Source organism: Gobius niger (assembly GCF_951799975.1).
Source record: "Gobius niger genome assembly, chromosome: 1".
Lineage (NCBI taxonomy): Eukaryota > Metazoa > Chordata > Actinopteri > Gobiiformes > Gobiidae > Gobius > Gobius niger.
The window spans coordinates 39,743,238-39,759,540 of NC_136852.1; the positions used below are offsets into that span (position 1 = coordinate 39,743,238).

General features: G+C 42.8%; 1 protein-coding gene across 1 annotated transcript in view; it reads left to right on the forward strand.

Moving 5' to 3' along the window:
- The window catches only part of LOC306971807 (stromelysin-3-like), a 61,570-nt gene that overhangs the window by 30,057 nt on the left and 15,210 nt on the right, over nucleotides 1-16,303 (forward strand). The window contains exon 2 of the mRNA XM_079568196.1: nucleotides 12,494-12,729. Within this exon, the coding sequence (XP_079424322.1) occupies nucleotides 12,494-12,729 (236 nt within the window). The remainder of the gene's footprint in view (nucleotides 1-12,493; nucleotides 12,730-16,303) is intronic.

A 16,303-nucleotide genomic window follows, 5' to 3' on the forward strand; every position in this document is an offset into this window, starting at 1 on the left:
TTGCATAAATTCACTTCCCATAGAGCCTACCTCTACAGCAACTAGCAACACTATGACAACTAGCAACACTATCCAAACACACACACATGTGACCAGAGGGAAAGAAGAACTCACACACGGTCATTAGTGCCATGGACAATGACTATGTTATATTATCCATAACCTGCACACACAGCTTACTACCAAAAACAAAACACAAACAAATTCAACCCACTGAACACACCACGTTAGCTTACAGCACAACAATGGCCTCATCAAAAAGCAAACTTTCACTCACCCGTATGCAGTTTAACCTTAAATTAACCTTCTGCTCAGCAAACTCGTGATCAAATCCATTTTCTCGCTCAGTTCTTTTCAATGTAGAGTTATGCAAATCCGCGCTACATCCTTCTGTCTTCAAACACGCTCTGAGGCCAGGAGTTGGCTCAGGAAACGGAATGGTCAGCAGGGGGCGCTGTGCATGCTTACAGCCAGGGCATCATCAGTCGCACTGGAAAAGTTAGTCTGGAAAAGTTCACTGGTTTCACGCAGAAAAATGTACTTCCGTAGTAGTATTCCATGTAGTAGTATTCCAGCGTTAGCATTCGGCTATTCAGAGCGTTAGCAACAGGGGCCGGCCTACGTCTGACACACGGGGAAGCGTTATAATCATGAAGTCACATTTCTCCATCTTTTTTAACCTGAGATTTCACTCTTTTAGATATACCAATACTGTTTTCTATAACATGGTGAGGCTTCTTCGTGATCTCAACTAAGAGAATCTGCAAAAAAGTGAAAACCACCAATTCAAAAAAAAAAAAATTCTCGATTTGTGGGAAACTGAGTCAGCCGACTTGTGTCCCTGGTTCTCACAACGGGGCACATATGAAAACATTGGGCACAAATGGGGGGGAAAAAACTTACTCACTTACTTTAATGCCTGGACCCACATCAAAACTTTTTTCCCGATACCAGACCGGTATTGCTTAACGGTACCGAGCCGTGTAGGTGAGAGTCCTGTGTAATAAATGATCAATAACTCAAACACTGAGCGAAACCAGAGAAGTGTGGGCAAAGAAGTGGATAGAAAAGAAAGCGGGAGGCGCTGACAGAGCATGAGCGATGAGCCCATGTGTATTACATGTGTCAATCTGACTGTTGTGGCCGAGCTGCGGCGTCTGAGTCAGAGCCGACTGGTGTTTGTCCCGTAAACAGCTGCCGCAGAGTTAGTCACTGGCCTGTTTTTTTTTATCCAACGCCTGGAAGTAAATCCGTGTGAGCCACAAACTGATGAGCCTGTCATTAAGAGCGACGTCCTCGGGGGGAAACATCTCAGTCGACCTCAAAAACAAGACAGCAAAGACTCATGTCAGCTTAGTCACTGCTCTCCCGTCTTTAGCCGCTGCTGTCTCCCACAAAGGAAATGACCATATTTGGGTTACAGCGTCATCTCGGTCACAGCCTCTCGTGCTACACGTGGATACCAAACTGGTCAGTACAGGTATTTGGGAATGAATGAGCGTGGGAAAGACCAGGGAGCGACACAGCCACGTTGGAGTCACTTCCTGGATAAATCTCCGACTCAAAGTGACAAAACAAAAGAGAGTTTGATCTTTTTTTTTTTTTTTTAACTAGTGCGTTCAGGGCGCTTCTCGGGCTTAAAAAACGCGCCCAAAGCCCCTAGTTGGACGATTGTGTGTCAAGACGCTCTGGCTGTGCGTCAACTCAGAGTTCGTTCGTAGCCATCTTGGAAGTAGCTCTTGCCTGAAAACTACAGTACTTTGGAGGCTAGCTAGTCTCCCTCTTTGCTCCTGCCATGTCCTATGGATCTTTAACTACACCCCCATGGACTACACCAGGATCTGCCCAGTATTTACGCTCATATCCAGCCCAAACGGTTGAAGGGACATTGGTGGCAAGTGGCTATAGGCTAGGTTAGCCCGGTTAGCCCGGTTACAGCTCACTGTTGATAAAAAGACTGCAATAAACCACAAATGTGTGAATCTCAGTGTGTGATCATCATAAAGGCTGCTCTATGTTAAGGTTAAGTTATACTTTTTTAATCCCCGTAGGGAAATTCATTCTCTGCATTTGACCCATCCTCAGTGCCGCTGGGGCGACCTGAATGAGCAGTGAGCTGCCAGCTCGGGCCGGCGCTCGGGGACCCATCTCCACGATGTGCAGCCTGGCTGGTGGTCAGAAACACCTGGCTGGAGGATTCACCTATTGTACATGTTTTTAGTGGTAGGGGAAACAGGAGTACCTGGAGGAAACCTACGCAGACACGGAACATGTAAACTCCACACAGAAAGGCCCCGTCCCTGGTGGGAATCGAACCCGGACCTTCGAGCTGTGAAGCACGAGTGCTAACCGCTGTACTACCGTGCCGCCTGTACTTAAGGGCTTTATTGACGTTATTAGTGCATAATACTGGTTTTCACAGGGTCAATGAGAGCTATCAGTCTGCTGCTAAGCGGCTAGCATAGAAATAATTATGTCTATGCGTAGCTAGCTCCGGGAGAAAACAGATCGGCTACGACCCATTTAGATGAAATGTGAGCAATAAACTTACAAATCAACCAGCCCGGCTCAGTGTGTGATCATTGTAAACGGTTCTTTATATAGATGGGGTTTAATAGACTTTATTCGTGCATATTTCTCGTTTTCACATCGATTAGAGCTTTAGCTTGTCGACGCTTTTAATCCTGGGTGTTTAGGTAAAAGCTACAAAAGTCCCAGAGTTGCTGTAGCTCCAGTTCACAACACGGTGAAGCTAACCTCCGGGACTGTTTAATAATGCATTGGTTTTATATAGCGCTTTTCTGGACACTCAAAGATGCTTTACACTGCACTATTCGTTCACTCCATACCCGGTGGTGGTAAGCTACTATTGTAGCCACAGCTGCCCTGGGGTAGACTGGGGCAACCAGTCTGCGCCATCGGCCCCTCCAGCCACCAACCACTCACTCACTCACTACATTCGCTAGGCTTCCTGGTGTTCCCAAACGGTCTCCCATCCAAGTACCAACCAGGCCCTTCCCTGCTTAGCTTCCAAGGTCTGACGGGATTGGGCATCACAAAGGCGGTATGACCACATTTATGTTTGCGAACCGGCCTAGCATCTGCCCCGGTGGCTCAGCTCCAACGTACGTCACTGTTGGGTAAAGCTCCTGATTGGTCGACGCTCGCGAATTTCTCCACAAACTTCAACATTTCCCAACTCTAGCGTCGGCCGCTTTCGAGATGCTGGACGTGCGTCAAAAACTTCCCACTCGTGAAAAGCTTCAAAACGCGCCGCACAGGAGGATCTCTTGACGCTCCCCGAGTATTTTCAATGCAAACCTGAGGCGGAGGCGTCGGCCGCTGAACCCGGCACGAGAGAAGGAGAAAACAATCTAAAAATCTGGGCAACATGGCTGAAGGCGTTCCTGGTGCAACGTCAAGTTCAAGCCCAGGCCTGGCCTCGGTCTGACCCCCGCTCTGACCCCGTCCCAGTCTGAGGCGGCTCATTAAACACCGTCTGACCTTTGACCCTGCAGCTGACGCTAACGACCTGGCTCCAGACTTCAAAGGGGTTAGAGTTCACCACCAAAACCCAAACACGCCGCAGACCGACATGAATCAAACACAAGCAGACGTTTTGGCATGTTCTCCCCCCCCCCGACCACTAAAACATGCACAATAGGCCAGAGTGAGTGAGTGGTTGGGAAAATATTAGTTATTGACCTCATTCCCGCACTTTTTCATCGCTCTTTAGTTATGTTTTTGTTGTGTTTTGTTTGCTATGTTGACACTTTTTTCAAGAATCTGGGTAAGTCCGAAGTTCTTCTTTCATTTTTTCCATACCGGTAGAACCTAAACCTTTTTTCCGACACCAGACTGATGTGGTTTAATGGTACCCAGCCTTCTCCGTGATCCAGCTCTCCCTCCTGCAACGGTCAGATATGTTCGGGTAGTTCAGATCCTCACATGCCCTTTAAGGATTAAAAGCGGGCTCGGTTTCAAGCAGATGTGAGTCCCGTGACTGCGATGTTAATAACACAGCGATAAGAGGCGAGCGATGAGAGACGAGAGCTTTGTGCCGCGTCAGGAGCCGCTCTCACCGTGTTTATGTTTTTATTCAAGTCTGATGTCCCGATAATGGGCCCGCGCTGAGGAATGCGCCCCTTTCAGCGCCGCCTTCTGCTGCGTCAGGGAAAACGTTCATGTTCGGAGCGAGTACGGGGCCTTTGTGTCTGACGGTGATTCACGAGCGTCTCAGGGAAACGGTCCGGGAGGAGACAGGACGAGTGCGCCCCTCACCCCCAACTCCTGCACTTTACTCCAGGAGCGTTTGTGTGGAGAACATCTTACTTTGACTGTATTTACTCTGAAGTCCATCTGTCCGTGGGTTTGGTTCATCTTAACACATTGAGTGCCAACAATCCAGACCATTATTTATTATATTTGTAGCACCACAGTGTATTCTATGTTATAGTTATGGACACATGTTATGGCGTGTTTGAAAGATGAGAATCTAAGCTCTCTGTAGGTGAAAACAGTTTAATTCTACGTGCCTCGGTTCTTGAGAAATAGTAGCTTAACAGAGGCTAGTTTTCATCGAAATCACAGAAATTTTTCTAGAAACGGAGCTATTGTGTGTTTTATGAAACACTGTCCTTTCTGATTAACTCCTCCTGTCTGGACGAGGCACTAGCGTTATGGGAAGAGGCAAATGCCAAGATATTTCCGTTTCAAGTCAATTTTCAACGACAACTTTGTTGACATGTTTTGAAACACCGCGTGTTGCCGCAGATCGATCTCTTTTTATGGCGTGTGCATTTAAACTGCCTGGTTCTCGGATTGAAGACTTTAACAGGATGTTTCTCAGTCGTCCTTGGACCGATTGTAACCATTTAAAAACTCAGAGAAATGTAAAAATCTCAACTGTTTCGATCTTGATGAGATGAGAAGCCGCTCTGCTTTGTCAAACGCGTTCCAGAGAGCGAGAGAGAAGTGTCGCCTTTACAGCTGTTCGCTACGCAACACCACGCCCCCTCGGACTAAAAAAAAGGAAAAGAAACACAACAATATAAGGCTATATCCCCCGAAGAATCAAACAAACTGAGGCACTCCAAAAGTAGAAATATTAAAAAGCCTTTATTTAAACATGGCTAGATCTAGCCGTGTTTAAATAAAGGCTTTTATTTTTTATTTTTTTTTTGCTGAAACGGATTCCTGCACTGAAGAGCACCCAAAAGACTAAACTTATACAACTTTTTTACATCCAAGTAGCACTCCAGCCTCACAATTTTTTCTAACTATATCCACCCGAAGACTCATGTTTTCTGAAACTTTCTTTGTCAGCATGAAACCAGCTCAGTAAATGTGTGCGTCCACATGGGTCGACTCAGGTCTGTGAAAACGGCGCAATTCATCCTCCAGGCCTGTGTGAGGCGCTGTGACGCTAACACAGATAATAGAACATGATGTAGAGGCGCATGTGCAGTAAACGTTTGTGGAATGTAAACAGTGAAAATGAAACAATTGAAGGATTTAGGATCTACAGAAGAGACGAGGAGGAGAGTTCAGAGATCAGATCATGAAGTTTTGATCATCATTTATTTCACTTCTGTTCATCACAGAGAGGTGTATAAGAGTTACTTGTCACTATTTAACTTTTTTTTATTTTTTTTCACATTTCCCTGTCTTGCCTATTTGCAGAGCTGAATGGAACAAGTAAATGGGTTTAATTCTGTCACTGTTGAAATATTAAGTACAGGTTAAATTCATCTAAAGCCTCGAGCGATTCACCACAAACTCAGCTCAGAGCAGCTTCGACTACGGGAAACTGTCGAGGGCCGGGACCGTGTGCCAAAAGACAGGACGAGGAGGGCGGCTCTAAACACCCACACTCCGGAGGAGGAGTCGTGTGCAGGCGGCGCTTTGGCTTCACTGAACACACACACTTTTAAAGAATAATATAATCAAAGTTCTCAGCACACTTTAATAAAAGTAAATGTACCTGTAGGAGTTGTTCTCTAAATATCTGATGGCGCAGAAAAAAGAGAAAAGTCCAGTATTTCTATATCCTATATTTCTATGTATTTTTGAGTGTAAAACTGAATATCATTTGTTAAATCAATTCAAATATTTAGATACATATCATCTTACAGTAATGTTAAAGTGTTTCCTGCCCTAAAGTGGAATAAGAGGCAGTAACTTTATACAATGGGGTCCCGAGTTATTGATGTGTTCATTTTTGGGTTCCCAGCCAAAACAGTTTGGGAACCCCTGACTTCAGGAACAATCCTTTGCTATAGCATAAATCAGCCTCTGTTCAAAGAAGAATGAGCATTTGGAATCCAAATGGTCCGGCTCTCCCCCCTCTGAGGGTCGCTCTGCTGCAGGGCGATGGCCAGTGAGTCCAGAACACTCCATAAACTCATTTCAGACAGGCTTGATTAAAATAAGAGGCAAGATAATCCTTTATTGATCTCACAATGGAGAAGTTCACTGGTACATCAGCTCTCAAGAAACACTCAGGGTGTGCAGAATAAACAGGAAAACAAACAATTAAATAGTAAATAGAGGTATCTTATATACAATGAATAAAAAAGCTTTAAGGGGAAGTATAAACAATAAAAACAACAACATTAGAACAGACTATAGGCTGGTAAGACCACACAAAGCTCCTCACTGACGACAAGTGAAGCTGAACCTTCCCTCAGTCCCTCAGAGCTGCTGAAGCTCGCTGGGAAATCCCACTGAAGCTCTAGGTTTAGAAAGCAGCCTCTGATTGGCTAACACTGACTGTTGCGGGCGATGTGTAACGCCCACCAGCTGAATGCTGATTGGCTGCCTCCTCCTCTTGCTCTGTGTCTGTGAGAGCAGCTTTAGCATTAGCATTAGCTGCTGTCGCTGTGAAGCTACAAGAGCAAACTGACGCTGCTGAGACCAACGCGACCGAGAGTCTTCAGTCTTTATTTCAGTCTGTCCTTTTGTGGATAAGAGACTTGTGTGGAGAGTAAGAAGTGTTTTCTGACATTAGCTCCTCCTGCTTTAGCTGCTATTAGCCACATGTAGCTACATCAGCTCAGAGTTAACGCTAATGTGGACCTGGTTTCTTTGTTTGGTTCAGGTTCTGCTTTGTTCCAGATGAAACCCTGTTGTAGCTACTGTTTGTACTTGGTTTAGTTGTAGGATAGGCTGCCATCATCATTTTTTAAATCAAATTTTTGTCATTTTTTGTCACATTTTGTCACATTTTTGTCATTGTTTGTCAATTTCTTGTGACATTTTTGCCACTTTTTCATACATTTTTGGTCACTTTTTTGTCACATTTTTGTCATTTTTTTCGTCTCAGTTTTGTTGCTATTTTCACAGCTTTTTTCCAGAAGCTTTTGGACTGGGGTAAAGCCAAACTGGAGAAAATGTGCTCGGTTCAGGTGGGAGTTAAGGGGTTAAATACACTCATTTTAAGTGTCTGTTTAAGTGTCTGTTAATAGTCAGGAGGAAAGAAATTGAACTGCTGAACTAATGAACTAATGAATAAGATGGTGCTTTTATTTTGGCGTGCTGAATCAAAACAGGAAGTCACTTCTTGGGCGGCGTTGTTATGATTTGAAGTTAACCCTCGTGTCGCCTTCGCGGGTCTTTTTGACCCGCTGTCATGTTCCGGGCATTTGGATGCAAGGTGACACAAGGGGGCGCCCTTCCAACAAATGTGAGTTGACTTTCTTCAGACTTAGACTTTCGGTCAGACACCATGAGTGACAGTAACATGACGCTAAATGCAGTGAGCTCTTTGTTTGCAGTAAAAAGTCAGAGGCCTCATTGCTCTTCAGTCACAGACTGAGAAGTGAAGAAGGAAGTCATGGAGCTTCTGCTTTAGACAGAACTTCAGACTTCTGCTGCATGTAGGGGTCATATTACATCACATCAAATGTTGTAATCTGTAAAGCACTTTGTGATACCTTGATTGATTGATCATATCCTGAAACTCAAATCTGTAGTAAAAACATAATATATGGAAAATAATTACAATTACAAAAATGCTGTATCTAATTTTAAATTTACTCTCATTCTAAAAACGAAAATCCAAACAAACCCAGGTCACTTGTATCTGCTGTAGAGTCATGTTTGTCCCAGTTCCTCTGAGTCGTGGTGCAGCAGGACTGATGTGGACAGATGTTACAGAAGAAGCTCATGAGGTTCATTTCTTCAACAGTTACTATAGTAACTATTTTCTCCAAAGTAAAAGTAGATCTACTACAGTCCTGTCCACATCTGTCATGGTCCACCATGACCCACCACGACTCAGAGGAACTGGGACAAACATGACTTTACAGCAGAGACAAATGGTGAGTATTTATTTCTTTTTTTTGAATGAGAGTAAATAAAACTTTTTGTGATTAGATACATGATTTTAAAATATTTTTCTTTTTGTAATTGTAATAATTATTTCCATATATTAGGTTTTTACTACAGATTTGAGTTTCAGGATATGATCAATCAATCTTTATTTACAAAACACTTTTCATACCGAAAGGTATCACAAAGTGCTTTACAGATTACAACATTTGATATGATATAATATGACCCCTACATGCAGCAGAAGTCTGAAGTTCTGTCTAAAGCAGAAGCTCCATGACTTCCTTCTTCACTTCTCAGTCTGTGACTGAAGAGCAATGAGGACTCAGCCTTTTTACTGGAAACAAAGAGCTCACTGTGTTTAGCGTCATGTTACTGTCACTCATGGTGTCTGACCTAAAGTCTCACTCTGAAGAAAGTCAACTCACGTTTACACTGAGAAGGTTGGAAGAGCGCCCCCTTGTGTCACCTTGCATCCAAATGCCCGGAACATGACAGCGGGTCAAAAAGACCCGCGAAGGCCACACAAGGGTTAATTAACTCAATTTGGTACAATTTTGTTCAATTTTTGAGAGTGTTTTCTATCCAATCCATTTGGACACACTTTAGATTTGGAAAAGGCTATAGTTTCGTCGCTGTGAAGCTACAAGAGCAAACTGAAGCTGATGAGACCAGCGTGACAGAGATGGACTTTATTTCAGTCTTTATTTCAGTCTGTCCTTTTGTGGATAAGAGACTTCTGTGGAGAGTAAGAAGTGTTTTCTGGCATTAGCTCCTCCTGCTTTAGCTGCTATTAGCCACATGTAGCTACATCAGCTCAGAGTTAACGCTAATGTGGACCTGGTTTCTTTGTTTGGTTCAGGTTCTGCTTTGTTCCAGATGAAACCCTGTTGTAGCTGCTGTTTGTACCTGGTTTAGTTGCTGATGTGGGAATACTGCATTTCCCCTACATATCATACAATAACATAGGCTGCCATCATAGACAGGAGGAAGGCCACTGCAGGACAGTCTCACTCTCTTTCCGGAGGAACATAAGTTCTCTCTCTGCCATTTCGGTGTAATTGCGGATAATCTTTCAGCCCTAATTGCCGCATTGGAAACATGTGTTGGGTCAGGCCCCGTCTCAGGCCCAAAGCGCGCGAGCCTCAGAGGAGACGCGTGGCTTCAAACGAGGCGCCGGGTCAGGCATGTGTCGGTAATGAGAGTAAGGCTGCAACGACGCGTCGACGTCGTCGACGTCGTCGATTACGTAAATACGTCGACGCCGTTTTTGTGCGTCGACGCGTCGCTTGTTTACATTTCACTTCCAGCGTGGCTGCGCGTAATGCAAACGCTGCGACCGAGGGGGGAAAAGCACGCCAAAAGTCGTCAAAAGTGTGGGAGTATTTCCAGAAACGGCCTAATAATGTTGTTGTTTGCACACTGTCGAGCGGAAATGTCATATCACAGCAGCACAACTAACCTGGCTAACGCCAGACTGCTGTGTGCGCTCCAATCATTTCGAACTGCAGTATCACTTGTGACTTTAGTTTGGCGTTAGCCAGGCTACAGCACAACGGCTATGAGCGAACATGTGAAACGAAAACACCCGCGGCTGCAAGGGCCCCGTATCTAAGTCAAACTACGGTGTTGTTTCACTGATTAATCAACGCGTTGTTACGGGGACAGGCTCTGACAGCGCGCACTCACTCTCCGCCTACTTTGCCACATATAAAACCAAAACGGAGCAGTCTGCTGAAGTGAATGAGCAGGAGAGACCGACCGCCTTCCCCGTCTCTCCCAACACGCGAGTAGGCTACTTCTCCGCTCGTGTCCCGCTCGGCTGTCTGTCTCCCGGTTCTCGTTTCGCCTCATGCTGCCCTCATGCGCGGCTGCATCCCGTCCCCGTGTCCCGGGCGCTGTTCTCATGTTTTCTCTGCGCGGACTCGGGGCATCGGCCACACACTCATTTAAACTCTCTTGTTGTTGTGTCTAGCGGAGAATCAGGACAGTAGTCTGATGGACAGACGAGAGTAAAGCCGTGTCCGTGGCCTTTTTGTCTCAAAGAGGAGTTGAATCCACATGGTTCTCACGAGCACAGTAACTTACAGTAACTCTGGTTCTCTGAATGTGCACAGTCTATAACGAGTTGGGCGACTCACAGGATAATTCTCAGTGGTCAGACAGAAATAACCGTCAGGTGCAGGTTTCAGTTAGTTTTAAATCAGCGGTTCCCAAACTGTGGGTCAGGGCCAGAAGTGAGAGAATGGGCCCATTTGCCATTTACTATTTTAAAAAGTGGGGAAAATAGACTAGTAGTAAATAAATATATAAAAGCCATGCCATTTGGACACATCAATGTTTTTTTCTTCATTTTAAATGAAAAAATAATCGGTAACATGAAAAATAATCGATAGATTAATCGAAAAAATAATCGATAGATTAATCGATTAATCGAAAAAATAATCGATAGATTAATCGATAGAAAAATAATCGTTAGTTGCAGCCTTAAATGAGAGGCAGAGGGACAGGCAGGAGAGGGGGCGGGGCTTAGTGACGGACAGGTCTGAGGCCTTTACAATCCCGAAACCCGCCGTTCTTCTGAGCTTTACTGTTCAAAACACGAGCTGGGATGAAGTGTTGGGATCAGGAATAGAAACACTGTTCACGCAGCCACAACAGAACATATGAACATATAGTGTTTGATTATGTGAAGCTGCTGTTTCCTCTTATTGTTGTTATTGGTTTATTTGGTTGGGTTCATGAACACACACGAGGCTCACGCGTGTAAATATGCCACACCAGATTGTAGCCATGGCGATAGTGATGCGCGGGTCGGCTTTTTTTCTGACCCGATGTAAATCAATATTCACCATGGCCTATTGTTCATGTTTTGAGTGGTGGGGAAGCCCAGAGGAAACCTACCCAGACACGGGGCAGGATCTTCCAGCTGCGTTATCAGAATGAAAATGAAGCAGAATTTAGATTTAGGAAAGTTGAGGTGGTTCTCACACTCGAGGCTGAGACATCACTCAGTTACATGTTTCACGGTTTAAAGATATTATTAACCCCTTAACTCCCGCCTGAACCAAGCACATTTTCTCCAGTTTGGCTTTACCCCCAGTCCAAAAGCTTCTGGAAAAAAAGCTGTGAAAATAGCAACAAAACTGAGACGAAAACAAGGATGGAAAGTGACAAAAAACTGATGAAAAATTGACGAAAAAGTGGCAAAAATGTCACAAAAAATGTCACAAAAAATTTACGAAAAAATGACAAAAATGTCACAAAAAATGTATTAAAAAATGACGAAAAAATGACAAAAATGTGACAAAAAATGTCACAAAAAATTAACTAAAAAATGACTAAAATGTCACAAAAAATGTATTAAAAAATGACGAAAAAATGACAAAAATGTGACAAAAAATTGATTAAAAAATTTACGAAAAAATGACAAAAATGTGACAAAAAATGTATTAAAAAATGACGAAAAAATGACAAAAAAGTTACAAAAAATGTCACAAAAAATTAACTAAAAAATGACTAAAATGTCACAAAAAATGTATTAAAAAATGACGAAAAAATGACAAAAATGTGACAAAAATGTGATTAAAAAAAATGATGAAAAATGAGAAAAAAAATCACAAAAATTGATAAAAAAAATGACGAAAATGACGAAAATGTGACAAAAAATGTGACAAAAAATAACAAAAAATTGACAAAAAATGACAAAAAAAAATGACAAAAATGAGTTGTATACCCAACAAAAAAATTATGGAAATAAATCTGATGACGTGAGGAAAAAGATCCTCTCGGTTCAGGCGGGAGTTAAGAGGTTAATGGGTAACTTAAAGTTCACAAATTGTTTATTCAACGAAAAATGCAAAAATAGAATGTCTATTTAAAGGAACAGTCCACCATTTTTCCATACTGAGATATGTTCTTACCTGAGCTTGGACGAGTTGATGTGTACCTGTCTGGTCTTTGTGTGTGCCCTCAGTCACACACAACGACCACAGATGTTGTTAGCATTTGGCCTCTCCCTGTATATTCCTATGGCTCCAAACGGGGGTGAAGTTGGAAGCTATTACACTCTTCCACGGGCACAAAGACCAGACAGGTGTTCAATGTTTTGACTTCAGAATGTTCCTCTTACATACTTCCTGTGTCCTGTTTCCCGTGGCAGCTCCAGGAGAAGTCGCCCGAGCTGAAGAAGTGGCGCCCGCTCCCGTCACCGGCGCGCGACCCGGCTCGATCCAACGCCATGCGCTCCGGGTCGCCCGGGTCGCTCGGGTCGCGGCCGCGCTGTGGCGTCCCCGACTTCCCCGCGCCGCCAGACTCCGCCCACAGACTCAGGGGCCCCAGGCGGCGGCGCTTCGTGCTCTACGGAGGCCGGCTGGACAAGACCCACCTCACATACAGGTCAGATGCCCTTCCAACTAACCAATGAGTTTCATTAACAAAACCTAAACAGTGGACAGAGACGGGTTTGAATTTTTGGGTGAAAAAAAAAAATCTATAAAAAAATCTCCTTCTTTTTTGGGTTCCAGTTTTGGATTTGACAGCTCCTAGTTTTAGTCACATTTTTGTCATTTCTAAATAGTTTTAGTCGACAAAAACAAAATAAGATTTTAGTGAGTCTCTTATTCCTCATTGTTTGATTTTGTTTGTTTTACAATTGACTCTGTGCATAGCTTAAAATCATAACAGCGGCGTCCAAGAGGTGACTTCCTGTTTCGATCCAGCACACCAAAATAAAAGCACACAGCTCGTCTCATTGATTAGTTCAGCAGGTACTCGCAACATTACAAGAGTATAATTAACCTTTTAACTCCCGCCTGAACCGAGAGGATCTTTTTCCTCACGTCATTTTTTTGTTGGGTATTCAACTCATTTTTGGAAGTTTTTATAGTCATTTTTTTGTCATTTTTTTAGCACATCTTTGTCAATTTTTTGTCATTTTTTTGTCAATTTTTTGTCAATTTTTTGTCACATTTTTGTCATTTTTTTGTCATTTTTTTAATCAAATTTTTGTCATTTTTTGTCACATTTTTATCACATTTTTGTCATTTTGTTGTCATTTTTTTGGTCGTTTTTTTCGTCAATTTTTTATCACATTTTTGTCACATTTTGTCACATTTTTTGTCACATTTTGTCACATTTTGGTCATTTTTTCGTCATTTTTTAAATCAAATTGAAATTGAACTGCTGAACTGTTGAACTAATGAATACGATGGTGCTTTTATTTTGGCGTGCTGAATCAAAACAGGAAGTCACTTCTAGGGCGGCGTTGCTATGATTTGAAGTTAATTAACTCAATTTGGTACAACTTTGGTTCAATTTTTGAGTGTGTTTTCTATCCAATCCATTTGGACACACTTTGGATTTGGAAACGGCTATAGTTTTATTTTATTTTATTAAGTTTAAGTTCCTCAGCGGCGTAGAAAGATTGTAATCTCTAGTTTCCAACCCAAAAAGGCGACAAAAGTGAAAGCTTTCTGCTCTAAAGTCAAAGCTAAATCCACTGAAAATGATTTGTCAGACTCTTTATTAGTCAAGAGTTGATTCACAAACACATTTTTCAGTGTAAATATCGGCCCCATCGGCATTTTAGATGATTTAAATAAAAAATCCTTTTATCGATCACATCTTATTGTGAGTTTTCTGGCTGGCGTTGTAAAAATTGTAGATTTAAAAAGAGCCAGTCTTTTGAACGGCTCTTCCCAAAGACTCCCCTAAAAAGAGCCGTAAATCCCTTGACTGCTCAGGAGGGTGGATTAAACCGAGAGTCAGTAAACGTGTTGACATTCCTCTGCTCAGCTGCTGATGCTGCAGAAGGGCCATGTCTCCGACTCTGCAGCTGACGCCGGACGCTGGCCCCGGCTCCGTCTGAGCGCGGGATAAGAGCAGCCCTGATATTAAACTCTGGCTGTGGCGTCGGCCCCTCACAGTCTGCTCCTGGGGGCCCCTATTGTCCCCTACAGGGCCTTTCAGCTTTATTAAACTGCACAGAGGTTTGCTGTGGAGCATGTGTTTAAGTTCATTTGAAAAGCTGAGTCCAGGAGTCGACTGGACGGAGGAGGTGTATTTCAGTCTGAGAGCATTAAAGGAACAGGCCACCGTGTTTCCACTCTGAGATATGTTCTTACCTGAGCTTAGACGAGTTGATACGTACCTGTCTGGTCTTTGTGCCCGTGGAAGAGCTTGGCAGCTTCTAGCTTCACCCGGTTTGGAGCTATAGGAATACACTGGGAGAGGCCAAATGCTAACAGCATCTTTGGTCGTTTTGCGTGACTGGGGGCACGCATAAAGACCAGACAGGTACACATCAACTCGTCTAAGCTCAGGTAAGAACAGTGGCCTGTTCCTTTAAGGCGAGACACGGCAGGCGAATAGGGAAAACATTTTAATTCACAGATATCAATTTGAAACTTTTGCTGTAGATCACTGGCATAAATGTGAGAAAATAATACATTGCAAGTTTTCTGTCATTTTATCTTTTCATATAAGAACAAGGTGTTTTATGCCTAAAAATGCCCTAAATTTCCCATCTTTTCGGCGCCAAAATCTGAATAATGGACAGAGCTACATTGAAATGTATTGTTTCATTTTATTGATGAATGAGTTGCCAAGGGGCCAGAGGGGATTTTGGATTTCTTGTTTAATTTTAAAATAATGAATAATAAAATAATAAAAAAAATTGTAAAAATAAAATTTTCGCCTTATTTTTTGACATTCAAAACTCAATAAATGGGGCTTAGGGATTAAATAATAAAAAATCCCTCTGAAAAAATCTTCCAAATATTGTTCAGTCCAAGGCTGGAAAATGTGAAGTCTTTAGGTCCGACTGACGTGGACATAGTGTCGCCACAATGACAGAAAATGTGTTTTGAGAAAAAGGCCCTTGAAATTGCATTGTCCCATATAAGTCTATGGGGGAACATTGAATCAGCGCAATATTTAAACATGTTATTGTGAAGATTAGGCATATTTTCTGTTTCCAGGTGAAAGCTTATATGTTCAGAGACCAATTTGGCCCAAAACCTGAAAACTGAAAAAATTGAGTTTTTTGCCTGTAGTGTCTCCCCTTAAGGGAAAAAGAAAAAAATATACACGGTTAAGAGAGCGTTTGGTCTATTTGATGACTGTTTACCGTCTTGGGATTCTGTCTGCTCCAACATGGCCGTGTTTCCCGCGCTTGTCCATTCACAAATACTGACATAATTGGTATCCATGCGACGAATGGAATCCCCCCGACAACACTCTGTAATCCAGATATGGTCATTTCCTTTGTGGAAGACGGCTTATTTCAAAACTAAACAAGATCCAAAATCCCCTCTGAAAGCAAATAAAACCATACATTTACACCTGGCTCCATCCATGATTCAGATTTTGTTGCCAAAAACATGGGAAATGTGGGGTATTTTTTTCACATAAAAGGCTTATTTTTATATGAAAACATAAAATGACAAACAACTTGCAATACATATTTTTTTGATATGTATGTCAGTCGTCTACAGCAGAAGTTTCAAACCGATATCTCTAAACTTAAAACGTTTCCCTATTCACCTGCAGCGTGTGGCCTTAAAGCAGTAACTTGTCTACCTTAATAAATTCTTTCCATAATCCCTCTGGGGGTAATACAAGTGTTAATGGGATGATTGGGGGGTTTTCGGACCAACCAATACACACTAATAGAATCATGAAGAAGAAGCTAGCAGGCTAACGGGCAAAGCTAACTGTGGGCTAGCGCCACTTTAACAGTATTTACAGCTAAGTTTGAGGGAAAAAAAATATTTCCATTGTGTAATTGGATGTACAGTATCCCTCTGTCCATTTGTTTTTTCTGTCAGTGTAGTATTTACTCTCACGGACAATTAATGAGTAAAAAAAATCGCAAAATGCTACGACACCTGCAGTTGCGCTTATGGCCTCTAGGGGCATGAGTTACTTAGCACTGCTTTAAAGAGCCTCAGCCGGTTTGGTCGAGTGGAAA